Here is a 17640-nt window from a genome sequence, read left to right as displayed (position 1 = left end):
CTGATTAAGTCCCCTGATAACCCCATTATTTTGGGATACCCATGGTTATGCACCCATGACCCTATTATCTCTTGGAGTGAGGGGAAACTGCTGTCTTGGGGACAGCAGTGTCCCAAACACCTGGAGACGTCTTGTAACTCCACATCCATAGAGAGCCCTAATGCAGATCTGCCCCTGCAGCTTCCAAGGGAGTATGCAGATCTAGTGGCGGTGTTTAGCAAACACAAGGCTGCAGAACTGCCTCCTCATAGACCTTGGGATTGTGCTATAGATCTTTTTTCGGGCACTACACCCCCTAGGGGGCGGGTATACCCTCTTTCTCAACCTGAACATCAGGCAATGGAGGCTTATATAACGGAGGCACTAGAAGCCGGATTCATCCGGCCGTCTACCTCTCCAGCTTCCGCTGGCTTTTTCTTTGTTGAGAAAAAGGACGGGGGTTTGCGCCCCTGTATTGATTATCGGGGGCTAAATGCCATTACTGTGAAGTACCCGCACCCCTTGCCTCTTATCACGTCGGCCCTCGAACAGGTTTCCGGTGCTACCATCTTTACGAAACTGGACCTTAGGAGCGCATATAACCTGATTCGCGTTAGGGAAGGGGATGAGTGGAAGACCGCTTTTAGCACCGCCCTCGGCCATTATGAGTACCTGGTCATGCCTTTTGGCCTGGCGAATGCACCTTCCGTATTCCAGGCTTTTGTTAATGAAGTACTCAGAGAGCTAATTAATCGCTCAGTATTAGTGTATCTGGATGATATCCTGATCTTTTCTCGGTCCCGTGAGGAGCATATTGGACATGTCAGGGAGGTGTTGCAAAAGCTGGCAGCACATAAGCTGTACGTGAAAGGGGAGAAGTGCCAGTTCCATGTGCACTCTGTGGATTTCCTGGGGTACATCCTAACACCCAACGGGGTCACGATGGATCCACAGAAGGTCTCGGCAGTTCTGTCATGGCCCCAGCCAAAGACAGTAAAGGACCTGCAACGGTTCCTAGGTTTTGCGAATTTCTATAGGCGCTTCATAAGGAACTTCAGTTCCGTTGCAGCCCCGTTGACTGCTCTGTTAAAAGGAGCCCCTAGGCGCCTGACCTGGACTCCTGAGGCGAGTCAGGCCTTTGAAGACCTAAAGAAGCGTTTTACTTCTGCCCCAATCCTGAAGCACCCTGATCCCAAACTGCCCTTTATTGTGGAAGTTGATGCTTCTGAGGCCGGGGTAGGGGCAGTGCTCTCACAGCGCCAGGGAAGTCCCCTGAAGCTCTATCCATGTGCGTATTTCTCACACAAGATGTCGCCTACTGAACAGAATTATGATGTAGGAAACAGGGAGCTCTTAGCCATAAAGATGGCCTTAGAAGAGTGGAGACATTGGTTAGAGGGGGCTACGCACCCATTCTTAGTGTTAACTGATCACCGGAACCTGGAGTATCTGCAGAAGGCAAAGAGGCTCAATTCCAGACAGGCGCGGTGGGCCATGTTCTTCACCAGGTTCCGTTTCACGGTGACCTATCGTCCTGGCTCCAAGAACGGCAAGGCCGATGCCCTGTCCCGTTTGTTCGAGGTATCGCCTCAGCTCTCCCCACCAGACACCATCTTGTCCCCGACGCAGTTTGTGGCTCCTATCCGTTGGGCTTTATTGGACGATATCCAAGCAGCCCAACGTCAAGAACCCGGTCCCAACGAGCAGCCCCAAGACAAAGAATACGTCCCGTCCACTGTTCGGTCCGAGCTCCTACACTGGGCCCATGATGGTCCAAGTACAGGACACCCAGGGGTCAACCGAACCTTGAAGCTTCTCGCTGAACGCTTCTGGTGGCCATCCATGAGACAGGACGTACGAGACTTCGTCCTTGCCTGCACCACATGTGCCCAGGCCAAGGTCCCACGGCAGCTGCCAGCAGGGCTTTTAGAGCCACTCCCGATTCCCAACCGTCCATGGTCCCATATAGCGGTGGACTTCCTTACTGATCTTCCGTGTTCTGATGGAAACACCACCATATTGGTCGTCATAGATCGCTTTTCCAAGGCCTGTCGACTGATTCCTCTGAAAGGTCTACCTACAGCCCTGGAGACCGCGGAACTGCTGTTCCAACATGTCTTCCGGCTGTATGGCCTGCCAGAGGATGTCGTCTCGGACAGGGGACCCCAGTTCACCTCAAGGGTCTGGAAGGCCTTCTTTGCCCGCTTAGGAGTCTCAGTCAGCCTCTCCTCTGGTTATCATCCACAGTCTAATGGGCAAGTGGAACGCCTCAACCAGGAGGTTGGACGTTACCTGCGGAGTTACTGTGCTCAGAATCAAGCGGATTGGAGCAGATACCTCCCCTGGGCAGAGTACGCCCAGAACTCCCTGGTCCATTCGTCCACAAACTTAACTCCTTTCCAGTGTGTGCTCGGTTACCAGCCTCCGCTGTTCCCGTGGACGATGGAGACCAGTGGGTTGCCAGCTGTGGACGACTGGTACAAGAGGAGTGAGTCGGTGTGGGAATCCGCACATGTCCGTCTCCAGGAGGTGGTATCCAACCAAAAGGAGAAGGCCGACAAAAGGCGTAGGACTGTATTGTACCAGCCAGGGCAGAGAGTATGGTTGTCCACCCAGGATCTCAAACTGCATTTGCCCTCGAGGAAGCTTGCCCCCCGTTTCATCGGCCCCTTCAAGATCCTGAAGAGGATCAACCCGGTTTCTTACCGTCTTCAGTTGCCCTCGCATTATCGTATCTGTCCCACGTTTCATGTTTCGCGCCTCAAGCCCCATTGTGTTTCCGCCCTGCAGAGCCCAGCAGTCTCTCCACCTCCACCGTTGGATGTGGATGGTTCTCCTGCCTACTCCGTCAGGGCCCTCCTGGACTCCAAACGGAGACGGGGTACGCTGTACTATCTGGTCGACTGGGAGGGCTATGGGCCGGAGGAGCAGTCTTGGGTACCAGCACGGGACATCTTGGACCCAGCTCTTATTGAGGACTTCCATGAGTGTCATCCAGATCGGCCTGCTCCGCGACGGCGGGGGCGACCGCCTACCCGCCGGCGTTCTGCGGCTGGAGCCGCCCCTGGAGGGGGGGGTACTGTCACATCCCACGGGGTCACTGCCCCTCCTGGTCAGAGGCGGCGCCACTCAGTGCCGCCAGCTAACGCTTACCTATCACCTCACAGTCTCGTAGGACATGGAGGTATAAAAGGAGCCAGCGGAGCAGAACTAGTCGCGGATTCTTAATCAGCAGTTCTCTTGTGCTTCGTTGGCGATTGGTAGTCTCTTGTTCCCTCAGTTTGTTTCCTAGGTGTGCATGTTCCAGTCCCGAGTGCCCGTCCCGTCAGTTCCTGCCTCTTGTTCTTCAGTCCTGGTCCATCGTTCCTGTCCGGTATTTCGTCACGTCTCAGGGTTGCGGTCAGACTCACAGATTAGCGTTTCACTGTTCACCGTAGTTCCAACACCGTGTGTGTTTCCTGGTCTCGTGTTTCTTGTTTCACTTCCACCGAGTGTCTTACAATACTCACCGTACACGTCTAACCTCACACTGCACGTGAAGTCATTATATATTTCGTCTGTGTTTGGACGTAATAGCAACGCGCGTCCGTGTCGGACTCCCGTCCGGACGCTACAATTACATTATTTTACATTAATTTTACTTATTAATTAATTTGTATTGTCTGTGCACCTTGTCGCAAGTCTATGTTCTATATCTTTGTGCGGTGTCTGTATTTCTTTGTGTCGGCTGTTACATGCAACCGATTTCCCGCCCAGGATGAACAAACTTTCTATCTATCTATCTATCTATCTATCTATGTGGTGCCAGGTACACATGCTCTAACATGGTACTGTAGAACTATGGAACTAGAATCTGGCAAGCCTTTGGTTTATTGTCATTCTTTGGTCTGATTTTTGCCATGTTAAAGAGGTAGTTCACTCCTACAAGTACTTGGGATCAACAACAAACTGGACTGGTCTCACAACATGCAGGCATATGTACACTAAAATTCTGAACATATTCTAACAGACTGTTGGTAGAATATGCCCAGAAAGTTTATTTAGGAGAGCAATACTTTTACAGAGAGGGGGGCACAGTGGGTTTGGCCTGTGCCTGGGTGTGCCTCGTGCCTGGGTGTGTCCCCTCCCCCTCCAGCCTTACGCCCTGTGTTGTCGGGTTAGGCTCCGGCTTGCCACGAACCTGCTCAGGATAAGCGGTTTCAGTCAATGTGTGTGTGTGTGTGTGTGTGTGTGTGTGTGTGTGTACTTTTACAGATTTTGAACAAGCTGGGTAATAAACTTTTGGCATGATAATGTGGTATTTAAGCTATTATTTAATTGTCAGGTTTTTTTTAAAAAAAGAATGAACTTAAAACCTAAAAAACTTAGAAGTACCATAATAAGTATGCCTAATATTGATTTTGTCTACAATCACCTTATTATACTGCCTATAGCACACATAAGCTTTTCTTATGTTATAAAAAAGTGCATACAGAATCTCGCAAATTCAAGGGTACATTTCCCACAGTAATATTTAAATAATTATATAATCAACACTGATCTCATACCCTTTTAATGTATTAATATATGTCTATCCCATGTTCCTGAAAAGACATCAAAGCCAAGCCACCAGCACTTTCAGAACACAATTGATTTATGCATAAAACCGAGACTGGAATCAAAAACCTAGATTAAGCCACAGTAAATAAACTATGTTGGAAGGCATTCAGTGAACATGGGAAGTGCCTTTTGTCATTTCTGACAAGCGACATGGAAAGTCAAGGAATGGTTTGGGAATGGATTTTAATGGGGCAGTAGAGTGGCACAGCAGGTAGTACTGGTATCTCAGCTCCTGGACATGGGTCTGTCTGAACCCTGCTCTTTTTGTGTGGTGTTTGCATGTTCAGCACATGTTACAGTGGGTTTCCTCTGGGTGCTCTAGTTTCCTCCCACAGTCCAAAGACACATATTTTAGGTGAACTGACCTGTGTGTGTGTGTGTGTCTGTGTGTGTCTGTGAGAGAGAGAGAAGAGAAAGAGAATGAATGTGTGTGACTGTGCTGTGATGGACTGGCCTTCTTTCCAGAGTGTAACCCAGCTCAAGTTCTATGCTTTTAAGAAAGGCTCTGGACACTGCATTAGGACAAGCAGTTGTTGATAGCATTTCACTATAACCCTGTGTTTTAATTTTATTTACTTTGTTCCTTGTTCATTTCACTCACTACATCCTGCAACATCTGGACAAACCAGGGACTTATGTGAGGATCCTGTTTGTGGACTTCAGCTCGGCCTTCAACACCATCATCCCACACCTCCTTCTGTCCAAATTAACCCAACTCTCTGTGCCCACCTCTATCTGTTGGTGGATCACCAACTTCCTGATGGACAGGCAGCAGCTAGTGAGGCTGGGAAAATGCTCATCCAAGACTCGGATGATCAGTACTGGCGCCCCCCAGGGATGTGTGCTCTCCCCACTGCTCTTCTCCCTGTACACCAACGACTGCACTGCAAAAGACCCCTCTGTCAAGCTCCTGAAGTTTGCAGATGACACCACACTCATCGGCCTCATCCAGGATGGCAATGAGTCTGCATACAGACGGGAGGTTAAAGAGCTGGCTGTCTGGTGCAGTCATAACAACCTGGAGCTGAACACACTCAAAATGGTTGAGATGATTGTGGACTCTAGGAGAAACACCTCAGCATTATCCCCACTCATCATCATGAACAGCACTGTGGCAACAGTGGAGTCATTCAGGTTCCTGGTCACCACCATCTCACAGGAGCTGAAGTGGGAGTTCCACATAGACTCCATTGTGAAGAAGGCCCAGCAGAGGTTGTACTTCCTTCGCCAGCTTAGGAAGTTCAACCTACCACAGGAGCTACTGATGCAATTCTACTCTGCAGTCATCGAGTCTGTCCTCTGCACCTCTATAACTGTCTGGTTCGGCTCAGCTACAAAATCAGACCTCAGAAGATTACAGTGGATAGTCCAGATGGCTGGAGGAATCATCAGCACACCCCCCCACTCTCCGAGAATTGTACTCATCCAGAGTGAGAAAAGGGGCTGGCAAAATCATCCTAGACCCTTCGCAGCCAGGCCACTTCCTCTTTGAACTTTTGCCGTCTAGCCGGCGCTACAGGGCACTGAGCACCAGGACAGCCAGGCATAGGAAAAGTTTGTTTCCTCAGGCCATCTACCTCATGAACAGCTAAATGCCCCCTAGGGAGTAAACTGGTGCAATAAACAATGCTATTTATATTTATTTTTCACATCATATCTCTTATTTACTTTCCCTTGCATTGTATATAACATACCTGTACAAACATATAATCTCTAGTGTCTATTTTGTATATTGTGTACTTTATACTCTATATATTTTTTTTATCTTTTATTAGCCCACTCTACTTTTATTTTCTGTGTCTTGTCACTGTCATCCTGTCTGTGCTGTGGAAGTTTCTGTCACCAAGAGGAATTCCTTGTATGTGTAAACATATTTGGCACTAAAGCTCATTCATTCATTCATTCATTCATTCATTCATACTTTTTAAAAAGCACATTTGACAATTAATAACTGAATTTCCATAAAAACCATAGCACAACCACACTGTACATGCAAACAGCTGCTGGGCCCAGATTTGTGCCCAGATAATAGGCTCTATTTTACTTTTCATAAATAATGGACAATCACTGTTTTGTGGAAACTATCAATAGTGGTGTTGGCCACATTACCTAGCATGTAAATTTTTCTAGTCCACAGTATCCCAGCAGAATTGTCAATTATAGCCCCTAACCTGTAAATATCCTTAATTGAAACAGACAATAGCTGTCCTACACTATACAATACCACCCAGAAGACAGGAATAACTCCATTAACGATGCCACATATCACAAGCAATCAATGAGAGTAGCAGAAAAAACAACTATAGCAAATGAACCAGAGTCACAAAACAAACCTCCATTAATGAGTGGATATGTAGATTTGTTTACTTTCTCTGATTACCCAAACCTGGGTGCTGCTTCATTATAGCAGTTTGATGTTAAGTAATTTAGTATTGTGACAGTGTGGTTGGTACCATCTTGTGTATTTGGACTTTATTTTGTGTTTGCGTTTATTTTGTGTTTATAGTAATGGCATAGGATCACACAAGAGAATGGTGAAAGGTGCCATAATTCATAAAATTATTGTATCTTATTTTGCCCAAGTGTAGAGAAAAATGTCCCTGTTCATAGAGATAAATTATAATATATTGGCTCATGCACATGTGGCCTTTAATTAAAATATCTGCTTTGTGTATAAGAAACCAAAGTAAAAAAGGAAGGAAATTAAAATTTAATAAAAAATACATCAATAAGGGGGGGTGACGTGGCGCAGTGGGTTGGACCGGGTCCTGCTCTCTGGTGGATCTGGGGTTCAAGTCCCGCTTGGGGTGCCTTGCGGCGGACTGGCGTCCCGCCCTGGGTGTGTCCCCTCCCCCTCCAGCTCTACGCCCTGTGTTGCCGGGTAGGCTCCAGTTCCCCGCGACCCTGTATGGGACAAGCGGTTCAGAAAGTGTGTGTGTGTGTGTGTGTGCATCAATAAGATGTACTAAAAGTTTTTCTTAAAAAAAAAATTTGCTTACCTTTCCATGAATGTTTCAATTGTTATTATTTACTGATTACTTTAATTTTGTTCATATGTTTTATTGTTATTTTTTGCTCCAGTCTTTTACATATCCACCTTTTCATATAAGAGCTGTGTTCACTTATTTATGGATTTATTGTTTTAGATTCTTCATCTTCTATGTCTTGCCCTCCAACCACCTGCCCAATTGACAGCACCTGCAGCTAATCAGAAGGCAAGGGATAAAGAGGCAGCCCAGACATTCCTGAGTGTGGAACCTTGTCTAAGCAAACTGCAGCGCTCCACGGTCATCTCGTGGCCCTTCCATTACCCCTGACCTTCTGTCCTCCTGGTTTCTTCCTCTCCCTATCCCTCGGAATGATATTCAAAAATTGACTGACCTTTGCCTGTCTTTGACCATCTGCTTGCCTGTCTTTTTTAATAAATAAGCACCTGCTATTTGGTCCATCGGCTGGATTACTGTGCTTGTAGTGACATTCTAAGTAATAATAAATATAGATTTGAAAAAGTAGTACCATTTAATATGAAGTAAAAAAAAAACTGTCACTCCATATCAGAATATTTCATGTACAGGAATACTGTAGTGTGCTGTGCTTGGATGGGGCCAAGAAGGATGCACAGACAGCATTTGTTACCAGCACTTATTGGAAGACCAGCACACAACAAGAGATATAGGCACGAACACAAGGAAATAATGCTCTTAGTCCAAAGATCCCTTTTTCTCAAGAACCTGTACCTCTGGCCAGTCTTTCTAGCCTGCTTAGCACCCCTCAGGTTTTCCTCTTCTTTCAGGGGCTAACACACTCACCCCCTTATATTCACTGTAAGTTTCCACAGCGGTTGAACACAATTCCATTTTACCCACAATTCAACTATTTACAATAAACCAATTTTCCTGCTCAAATGTAACACTTCCCTGTAATGCAGGTTGTTACAATACTGTAGACTTTATTCAGGAAACAACTGAGCGAGCTTGTAGAAGACCTGAGTGATGTTGCAGCGCAGGTGTTTAGAATCGATAATATCCATGACGGGAAGTTAGTGAACCTCATGAAGCATAAGAGAATGGAAAGAAAGTTATGATATCAAATGCCTGTTGGACCAGCAGTTCTACACAAAGCAAAGTGGTGCTCCCACCACCATGGCCTCGGAAACATCCATCGGCATCTCAGAACCTATAGTTTCTTATATTCTCAGCATCTCTAATATGTGCCTAATCAAAGGGTCTGATCCAGAAATGGCTTTTTCAAGGCTCTGTTAACAGGTTTGGAAGAAATCTACTGATGGACAAAGAACATACCCCCACTTCACCGGGGATGGTTAATGGCCTATAAGCAAAACTAAAACTATACTGCTTCTGAGTTTCAGAGAACCAAGTTTTCTGTAGCTATTGATCACTCTCAAGCAACTGGTCACAGGGGAGCTTCTCGCTGCATTTCTCTTTTCATTCTGACATAAATTTGTGTGTCATCTGCATAATAATGATAATCAAGCTTGAAATGTAATGACCTGGTCAATATGAGTTATATAACTGCAGAGTGAAAGAAGGATACAGCCATACATAACACTAAAAACACTGGCTTCTGCTTCCTGCTGAAGATAAACATCAGAGAGACAGTTCACTTGTGGAAACAATCTGATCTTGTGGTGCAGGAAGCACAGTTAATATGTGAGAGTGTTTCAAAACAGAAGTGCCAGCAAATGGCCCTAGTCACACATGAAAACATCAATACCCTTGATGAAAACTCCAGAATTTCCAAACAGCCAATCTGCCTTACCGTTATACAGCAAAAGCACAAAAGCAAATACTGTGCATATACATACACATATACACATACACACACTCTATAAAGATACAGATTGCAAATGTATTCAAACCCCTTCAAAGATATCAGCATTGCTTGTATTACAATTTACACATACTGTATTTTTTCCAGTCAGATTAATGGTGAGCTCATATGACCAACACTAAATTGTCAAAGACAAAATATTTTATTTAATTTGTCTGATGTTTTAATGGAAAACAAAAGCAGAATTATGCTGCTTACATAAGTATTGAGTGTTGATGTGCAGATAACTTTCAAGGAGTTTAAATATTTTTGCAAGGCCCTGTATATGAGAGTAGCTCAAAAAGTATCCACAGTATATTCTGATCATTATTATTCAGTATATTATATATATTTCTTATACATGAGAAAGTTCAAATATAATTGCACATTCTTTTCATCTAGATAAAGTTTATTCAAGGCCTAAAACAATCAGTTGAAATCAGTTAAAAACTGCTGATGAAAGAAATGATGATGTACAATCATCCTCCTGATTGAGTCAAATTAGCAGACAGAAGAACTTCACTCTTAGTGCCAGACATGGCTGAGAAATAGCTGCTAGTATGAATCCGAAGGGACAATAAAGCTGCAAAATCCACACCTGAGCTACAGGTGAAATGAACTAAATCAGCTTAAATGTAAGAATCCGTTCAGCTCTGGAGAACATCCACCTCCAACTCCTTTCTTCCAACAAAGCCGAATAGCCACTGCGTGCATTAGCAGTAGGATCATTTAAAAAAAAACAAAATGCAAATCTTACATGCCTCATAGCACAAATTTTTGTATATGTCCATGAGGAAAAGAGCACTATCTAGCCTAGCGCAGATTCACATTCACAATCAAACAAATTCACAAATTTATCTATTGATGAATAATGCCTCAATCTGATAGGACGCTATTAAAAGACTTCAGTGGAAGCCCCCCTAGTAAATCTGGAGCACATCAGTGGCAATAGGTTTAATTTTGTATTAACTGGAATTCCTGCTGAATAAGGGAGGTCGGATTATTTTCCTGGCAATTTTGTCCCGCTGTAAAATTATCTGCCATGTTACACAAAGACAAATGGGTGTGTATACAAATGAGGCTGTTGCACCTGATGTACCTACATTAAGTAACAAATATACATATCAATACAAATGGTTATACATGCACACGGAGACACATTGTCCACTCACCAGGACTGTTGAGTAGACGGGATGAGCGGCAGACATAGGCCACATATTGCTCGCAATGCTCTGCGCTGCTAGTGACAGCCGTGACCTGCTCCATGGAGGCACTGTAGTTGAGCTGCAAGACCATACGTTTCTCCCGGCTCGAGCCGCTAATTGGCATCTGGGCTGGCAGGCTGTTGGCCACTGTGGTCCACACCTTGTCCTCTGTGGCAGGAGTAGATCACAGAGCACATTACAATGTGCGGTAAAGAGAGACTGGCAGTGTCACATACAGACACTGCACGTTCTCCTGCTGGACCTTCACTAGATCTTCCTTAACAATAAAAACTTTTTTTGCAGCATTTGTTCACAGCAACATAGCATAACAGTATTAAATATATATGATCCAGTACCACTGTCCAGAACCATTGTCCACTGTCTACGTGCTGCTTTCATGTTGGACCAGTCTTTACTAGGTTTTCCTAAACTTTTTTTTTTGCAAGAGCACCAACTTTAGGTCACAGGAACATAACAGTATTAAAAAAAAATATATGATTCAGAACCATTGTCCATTGTCCACTGCTGCTCTTATGCTGAACCAGTCTTCATTTGGCCTTCTTTAACAATTAAAACTTTTTTTGGCAATAGTAGTTACATTGGATCATAGCAACATAACATACTACTGAAAACATGTGATCTAGAACCACTGTCCATTCTCCACTATGTATCTGCTGCTCTTGTGCTTTATTAGGTCTTCCTTTACCATACAAACTTTCATTGTTTCATTACTCTTTCTGTTAATGTAATGCACACATAGTATTTTCTATGAGATGTACATTGGTTTAGAAAAAAAGTGTCTGCTAAATGAATAAATGTAAATGTAAAACTCTAGAGCTGTTATGTAAATATTGTGGAAAGCTCTATTCAGATCTAAGAGTACCATTTGGAAGAAGGGAAAGGTCATTTCAACTTTTGTTTTATCTTCATTTTACATGTTTTAAAGCCCATAAAATGCTCTGTTCTTCAGTTACTCCTCTTTGAAATGTACCCAAAGCAAAGCACGCCTGCAGAACCTGCAATGATGGTGATAAATCATGATGGATCCTGAGAGCAAATTTTCTGAAACTTCTGAACAGTATAAGACATGGGCCATTTAATCTGCTACCACACCAATGTACCGTCAAGGTGTTCACTCATACAAATCACCTATTCCTGGATCTTCAGGAATGTTTGCCCATCTCTACCATTAGAAACAAGCATCCATTGTTTTCCCATTATCTGCATCAAGAACACAGCTCCCTGATGACATTTGGCCCTTGATCGCTGTGCTCTTACCAAGGACCTTCCGCTATTATTTCACACCTCCATTACACAAATGGTGTGGTCCATAGTATTTGTCCACAGTGGTGTGTGTCCACGGTGTTTTTGTAAAAGTGCCTCTGAAGTGAGGGGATTCCTACCCTGCCCTTGGGGAGCTTCAGACTTGGTTTTTTGTATTACCCGAAAACACAATTTTCTGAAAAATGAAAATCATCTATTTACCACTGCCAATTTGAGAGAAACTAGAAGATCGAGTAATTAACCGAAATTACCTTTAGCTTGAGCATTTCTGGCCGAGTACCGAAATTACTTTGTAATGTCCCTCACCTTTGTTCTTTATATCTTGCTTAATGCCATGATCAATATGTAACTCTGACTGAAGGTAGCATATAAAATCTGCTGGACTGGAGTCAATAGGGAGAGACCCTGGAAACCGACTGTGATGTACAATATGTACAACATTCCAATGGAAGACTCTTTAAATTTGGTCAGTACCAAAAATTCAACAAATGCAGTTGAGAAGAGACTTCATAAACTTTTGCTTGTATTTGCTTTATTAATCTCCTCTTAATTCATGTATACTACAGAAATACGGAACAATGGTGTTGAATAATTATGAACTCATGTTTAATTCTTGTGAAATTTGTTTATACAGAACTCAGAAGGTTTCCTAAAGTTAATTTATATTAGGATATGAATTTATATTTTATTCACATTTTGTGCCCCCCAGCTCCTCACTATTTGTTTCTCTGATGTACGTTTCAATATAATACTTGCATTTCCTTAACAAAAGAAGGGATGGTTAGCATGATTAAAACACATATTATGTAGTAAATACTACTTAACATATACAATAGTGACCTCCTAAAAAATCCATGCACAATACTAAAATATTAATGGAATTGTTTATTAAAACTCCATGTTAAAGAGTCTCTTTATTTCCCTGTAGTTATTATTTACTGATTTTATGTATACAAAAGTCAAACACAACGACAGAAGGCAGTTAGATAAAATCTCTCACACTGGGAATTTATTATGTTTAGTATAAGTATAAAACCGGGGGTGCGGTGGCGCAGTGGGTTGGACCGCAGTCCTACTCTCCGGTGGGTCTGGGGTTCAAGTCCCGCTTGGGGTGCCTTGTGACGGACTGGCGTCCCGTCCTGGGTGTGTCCCCTTCCCTCTCCGGCCTTACGCCCTGTGTTGCCGGGTAGGCTCCGGTTCCCCGTGACCCCGTAAGGGACAAGCGGTTCTGAAAATGTGTGTGTGTGTGTATAAAACCAAGATTTCTTTTACCTGTCATATTGCAGCTCACTTTGAACGGACCAAGTGGACCACTACCATCTGGGTCTATCCAGTAGGTATCTGATGTCCTGCCAAGGTGCTTGTATGCCTCACATGACTGCTCATAAACAGCTGCACAGGAAACAGGCAACAAAAATAATAATGAAAATGTGTTATTAGCACGTTATCAGATGAAGTATGTTTATATAACAGTTATGTTGTGTTCTACAACATACCCAATAACTTCTGTTAAATATTGAAATTAAGATTTATCAAAATTTAGAATATGCGGGGACTTAATTCTCTTCATATTTCTTTAACAGCCCTGCATTATAAATTTAGGCATGATTCCCATGGCATATTAAGACTTGCATTTAGTGATTATTGTTTTCTTTCCATTTTTGATGAATAGGTTTTAGTAAACAAGGCAGCAGAGCAATAAATAGGTGCAGTTCTGGGCTCAGATGTTACGGTTCTGAAAAATATTTTCAGAAACATATTTGCCAACATATACTACATATAATCATATATACATGTTTTATCATGGGTAATACATTTTCTCCAAACATACTGCTTTATTCTAGGTTATTTTCAATACTTACACATATTAAAAATGTATTACAATACATGTTTCCCCTCTGTATGGGAGCTTTAAAGTTTGAAAACAAGCTGTGTAATGTACATTTTCTGGATATGAATGTCTGCTAGACACATCAAACATACAAATAAATAAGGGTTTATTACTGCCATGAGTGTCCACGAACTCTTGCATCCCAAGAAAAAAAAAATGGAAATGAAACAGATGCATTTTACATTCGCTCAATCTGCACTTGATGGGTGTATTATTCTCTTCTTAAAAATGAATGGGTAGGAGTTTACAATAAATGCTGCTGAGGCCCAACGGTCTGTGCCAAGCAGTGCGACTGAACAATTTGGCACTGAAGTACCTGACAGAAATGTTATTGTTGAATATTAGGATGCTTGATAAAAACAATAGCAAGTGAGCACCACACCATATCCTGGAGAATCACCTCCACTACCACGCAAATGGTGTTTATTCTCCAGCGGAACACACCAGCCCCTCAAAACAAAGTATATGCATTTCCCCTTTCATACTTTCAATATGTGTTGTACAAGTTTTTCATGAACTCCTTGACTTCAGCAACATTTCGTTATCTTTTTCAAACATTTGTTTCATTATATATGTGCTCCACATCCAGAAAAACATAGCAATTAAGGTTAAAGGTTAGACGTAACAGGTGCTAAATTTCACAGTAAACTGCTGGACTCCTTCAGTGAACAAATTTGAATTTACATATGGGGGAATGTTTCTTTTCTTGTCTTGCTGTTGCTACAGACTGATGCGTGTGCAAAGAGTGACACTCCTTTTGCAGGATGGGAGGATGTCATACTGTCAAATTTGAAGAAAAACAGACAAGTCATCCTGAACGATCATGCGAATACGAATACTCTGGGTAGATTTCTGAAGTGGTGTTAAAGCATTTTGCTTTTTTTTTTTTTTTTTAAATAATTTTCAAAAGTAGCTTGATTGTTTGCAAGCTGAAGAAAGTAACCCCTTTAGAGAGAGAGGGGCAGACTGCCCTTTATGTGGTGGTTTAAACAGCTGCTGTGGATGAAGCTGTTATGTGTTGCCTTTGGACACAGTAACTATCCCCTCCTAACTGATGTGTGGGAGATGGGTGGTACAGCAACTCCATCATCACCTTCATGTGTGCCTGTATCATGTTACCTGCAGATTTTCCTCAAAACACACAGATTTCTGCCAAATGTAGATCAGTATCTGGTGCAGGATATACTGTGCAGATGGTTTGCTTTCTTAATCCATGACTTTTCTCAAAAGAGGCACTACCACATTCTTTTACCTTTAAACTTTTCCTGTTTTCTCACGTTTTTAGAATGTCTGTAGTACACGGTATTTGTGTATCAGTTTCTTTCAAACATTACACTAACTTGATGTGATCAGTACTTAACACAAATTCCAGTATAAAGAGGTGTATTATTATTATTATTATTATTATTATTATTATTATTCTTATTCTTCTTATTATTATTACTATTATTATTATTATTATAATTATTATCTTTGACAGCTCTGGCTGACATTCTTTAGTGGTATGAGCAGTAAGGCTGGTGCTCACAGGTATGGCAGGTGGCTCCAGTGTACCCTGTTCCATCGCAGGTGCAGCTGAAGCTGTCCCAGGTCTGTGTACACCTGCCTCCGTGTTCGCAGTGGTTAGGCACACACCTGGTGGGAGGGCAAGCCGAGACATGTAAAAAAAAAGTGAAATGAAAGAGAAACAGAAGTGTAAGCTTTAAAACTGGAGGCCACTTATTCATGGCAAACATTTCCTATTGTGGAACATTTATTGGCAGGTCTGTGGTACTCTCCTTATGTGAGTCAGTTGCTGGAATGCCTTTGGATGAGCATAGCCAGGGACTGTGGCAGTCCTTCCTACTGTAGAATTCATATGAAATTTCACATGTCCCCAGCCTTGTGCCCTCAGAGCCTGTTTGCAGAAACTGTTTCCTTTGCTCAAACAGAATCACTTTTCTCTTCTTCCTTCCTCTCTTACTCCTTCCCTGGCCTCTATCAGACCTTCATTTCTTCTCCTGCAGTTCAAGAATTGGCCATTGTTGACAAAGGCACTCAGACACATCACCCCTGAAGAATGCACACATTTCTTAGACTATGAAGGAAATGTGATGGATTATAGCAATGCATCTGAGTTGGTATTTTGAACATCCTTTGAACATTCTTGAAACAGAGATAAACTCTTAGGAATGCAACAATAATAATTCATGAAGCATTAATAATGACTGGCACTGCAGGAGAATTGATGCTGCTTGATTCATTTCCTTAATATTATATACATTCATATAGTATCTCTTACTATCTCTTCCAATAGCATGTGCAAATGCACACACACACACACACACACACACACACACACACACACACTCACACACATACATACATACATACTATATATATAGTTTGTTTTCCTTCTGCCCATCAGTACATATATATTTACCATCAGAGCTTTAAGGCCAAATAATTTAGGAAAAAACATTTCACCATGATAGAAAATTAACTGATTTACATCATGTTGCTATGAAGACAGGCATTCTGAGAGATATGGATAATTTGTAAAAATGGAACCGTATATAACATTGACACCACAGTGTTAAGTCTCACTCCCTGATACATTTGTAGATGTACTGCAACTATAGTTTTGTGCTTCAGGACTAAAAAAGTAAAATAAAATATATGACCCAAGTAAAATGTGGCACATAAAATCAAAATCGTTTACCCAAACCTCTAAGTAAGTACACAGGGACCATGTGTCCATTGTATGCTCAGTCACCCTCATGTACTACTCAGTTACCATCCCATATGGGACAAGCGGTTCCGAAAAAAAAACGTCAGTAGTACTCTCTTGAAAAATAAATAATAAATAATTCTATGCAGGAAAAAGGTAGAAATGCTCCATTGACAAGAACAGTGCTGAGACTGAAGTTCAATAAGAATACAATCACCAAAAACATCAAATGCAATGTCTACTGCATGTGCCTTTGGTGTATGAATAATGCATTTGCCCAGACACTCTTTGTATGCCCTGCCAACAGTGCTAACAGCATGAGGTAGAGTTTGCCACAGCGTAAAAACGCAAGGTGGACGCTTGGCATGCTGCTTCACTCAAATTATACATGAGGTGTACAACACTTCATGTGTATGATAAAGCAAAGTCAATGAGGAGCTTTTCCAGGTTATTTACTAGGAAGGGTTCATCCTGTTTGACTATTTCAAATTGACTACTGTAACTTTGGTTCTCCTACAATGAACACACTGTTTGCAACCGAGACAAACCCAGATGTCCACTGACAGAAACAAACACGGCACTCTTTTCATACTCCAAACAGTCCTCAGCATCCTGCCTCCAAAATATATCATACTAGCATTCAAAAGTTTGGAGTCATCTAGAAATGTTCATGGTTTTGACAGAAATGGATACTTTTATTCACCAAAGGAAAATTAAATTGATGAGAAATAATAGTCAATATACTGACAATGTCATCACATTATTTTTATTTCATGTGACTGTTTAATGTATCAAACTTTACATTCATTAAAGATTCCGCCCTTGTGCCACCCGGTCGACAAAAGACAATACTTCAGCTTCCTGTTTCTTCACCAAAAAGGTTTTGCATAGCTTTTCACAGTTTTGGATGATGCATGATAAAACTTGCACCAATCAAGTGCTGACCACAGGGTATAGCATGAAACTGTAAAATAGAGTAGTAACCTTTCTGATTCATTATTCATTGCACTCTGTGTAAATCTTAGCAGCACCAAAGCAGCCCCATACTATTACATTTCCTCCAGTATACTTGACAGAAGGCACCAAGCACTCCTCCAGCATCCTTTCATTTGCTCTGCAACTCACAGATGTCTCCTCCGCGA

At 42.4% G+C, this 17640-nt stretch overlaps 1 protein-coding gene across 4 annotated transcripts in view; it reads right to left on the bottom strand.

The window, feature by feature from the left end:
- LOC108919681 (contactin-associated protein-like 2) overlaps positions 1 to 17640 on the bottom strand; it is a 392807-nt gene that overhangs the window by 115583 nt on the left and 259584 nt on the right. For all 4 annotated transcript variants that reach the window (XM_018727885.2, XM_029258941.1, XM_029258940.1 and 1 more), the window contains exons 11-13: positions 15317 to 15423; positions 13170 to 13289; positions 10581 to 10781 (exon numbers count right to left, since the gene is read on the bottom strand). In XM_018727885.2, the coding sequence (XP_018583401.2) occupies positions 10581 to 10781; positions 13170 to 13289; positions 15317 to 15423 (428 nt within the window). The remainder of the gene's footprint in view (positions 1 to 10580; positions 10782 to 13169; positions 13290 to 15316; positions 15424 to 17640) is intronic.

Source organism: Scleropages formosus, chromosome 16 (genome assembly GCF_900964775.1).
Source record: "Scleropages formosus chromosome 16, fSclFor1.1, whole genome shotgun sequence".
In the NCBI taxonomy this organism is placed as follows: Eukaryota; Metazoa; Chordata; class Actinopteri; order Osteoglossiformes; family Osteoglossidae; genus Scleropages; species Scleropages formosus.
The sequence above is the reverse complement of the archived record's forward strand: the minus strand, read 5'-3'. Positions and strand labels throughout refer to the sequence as shown.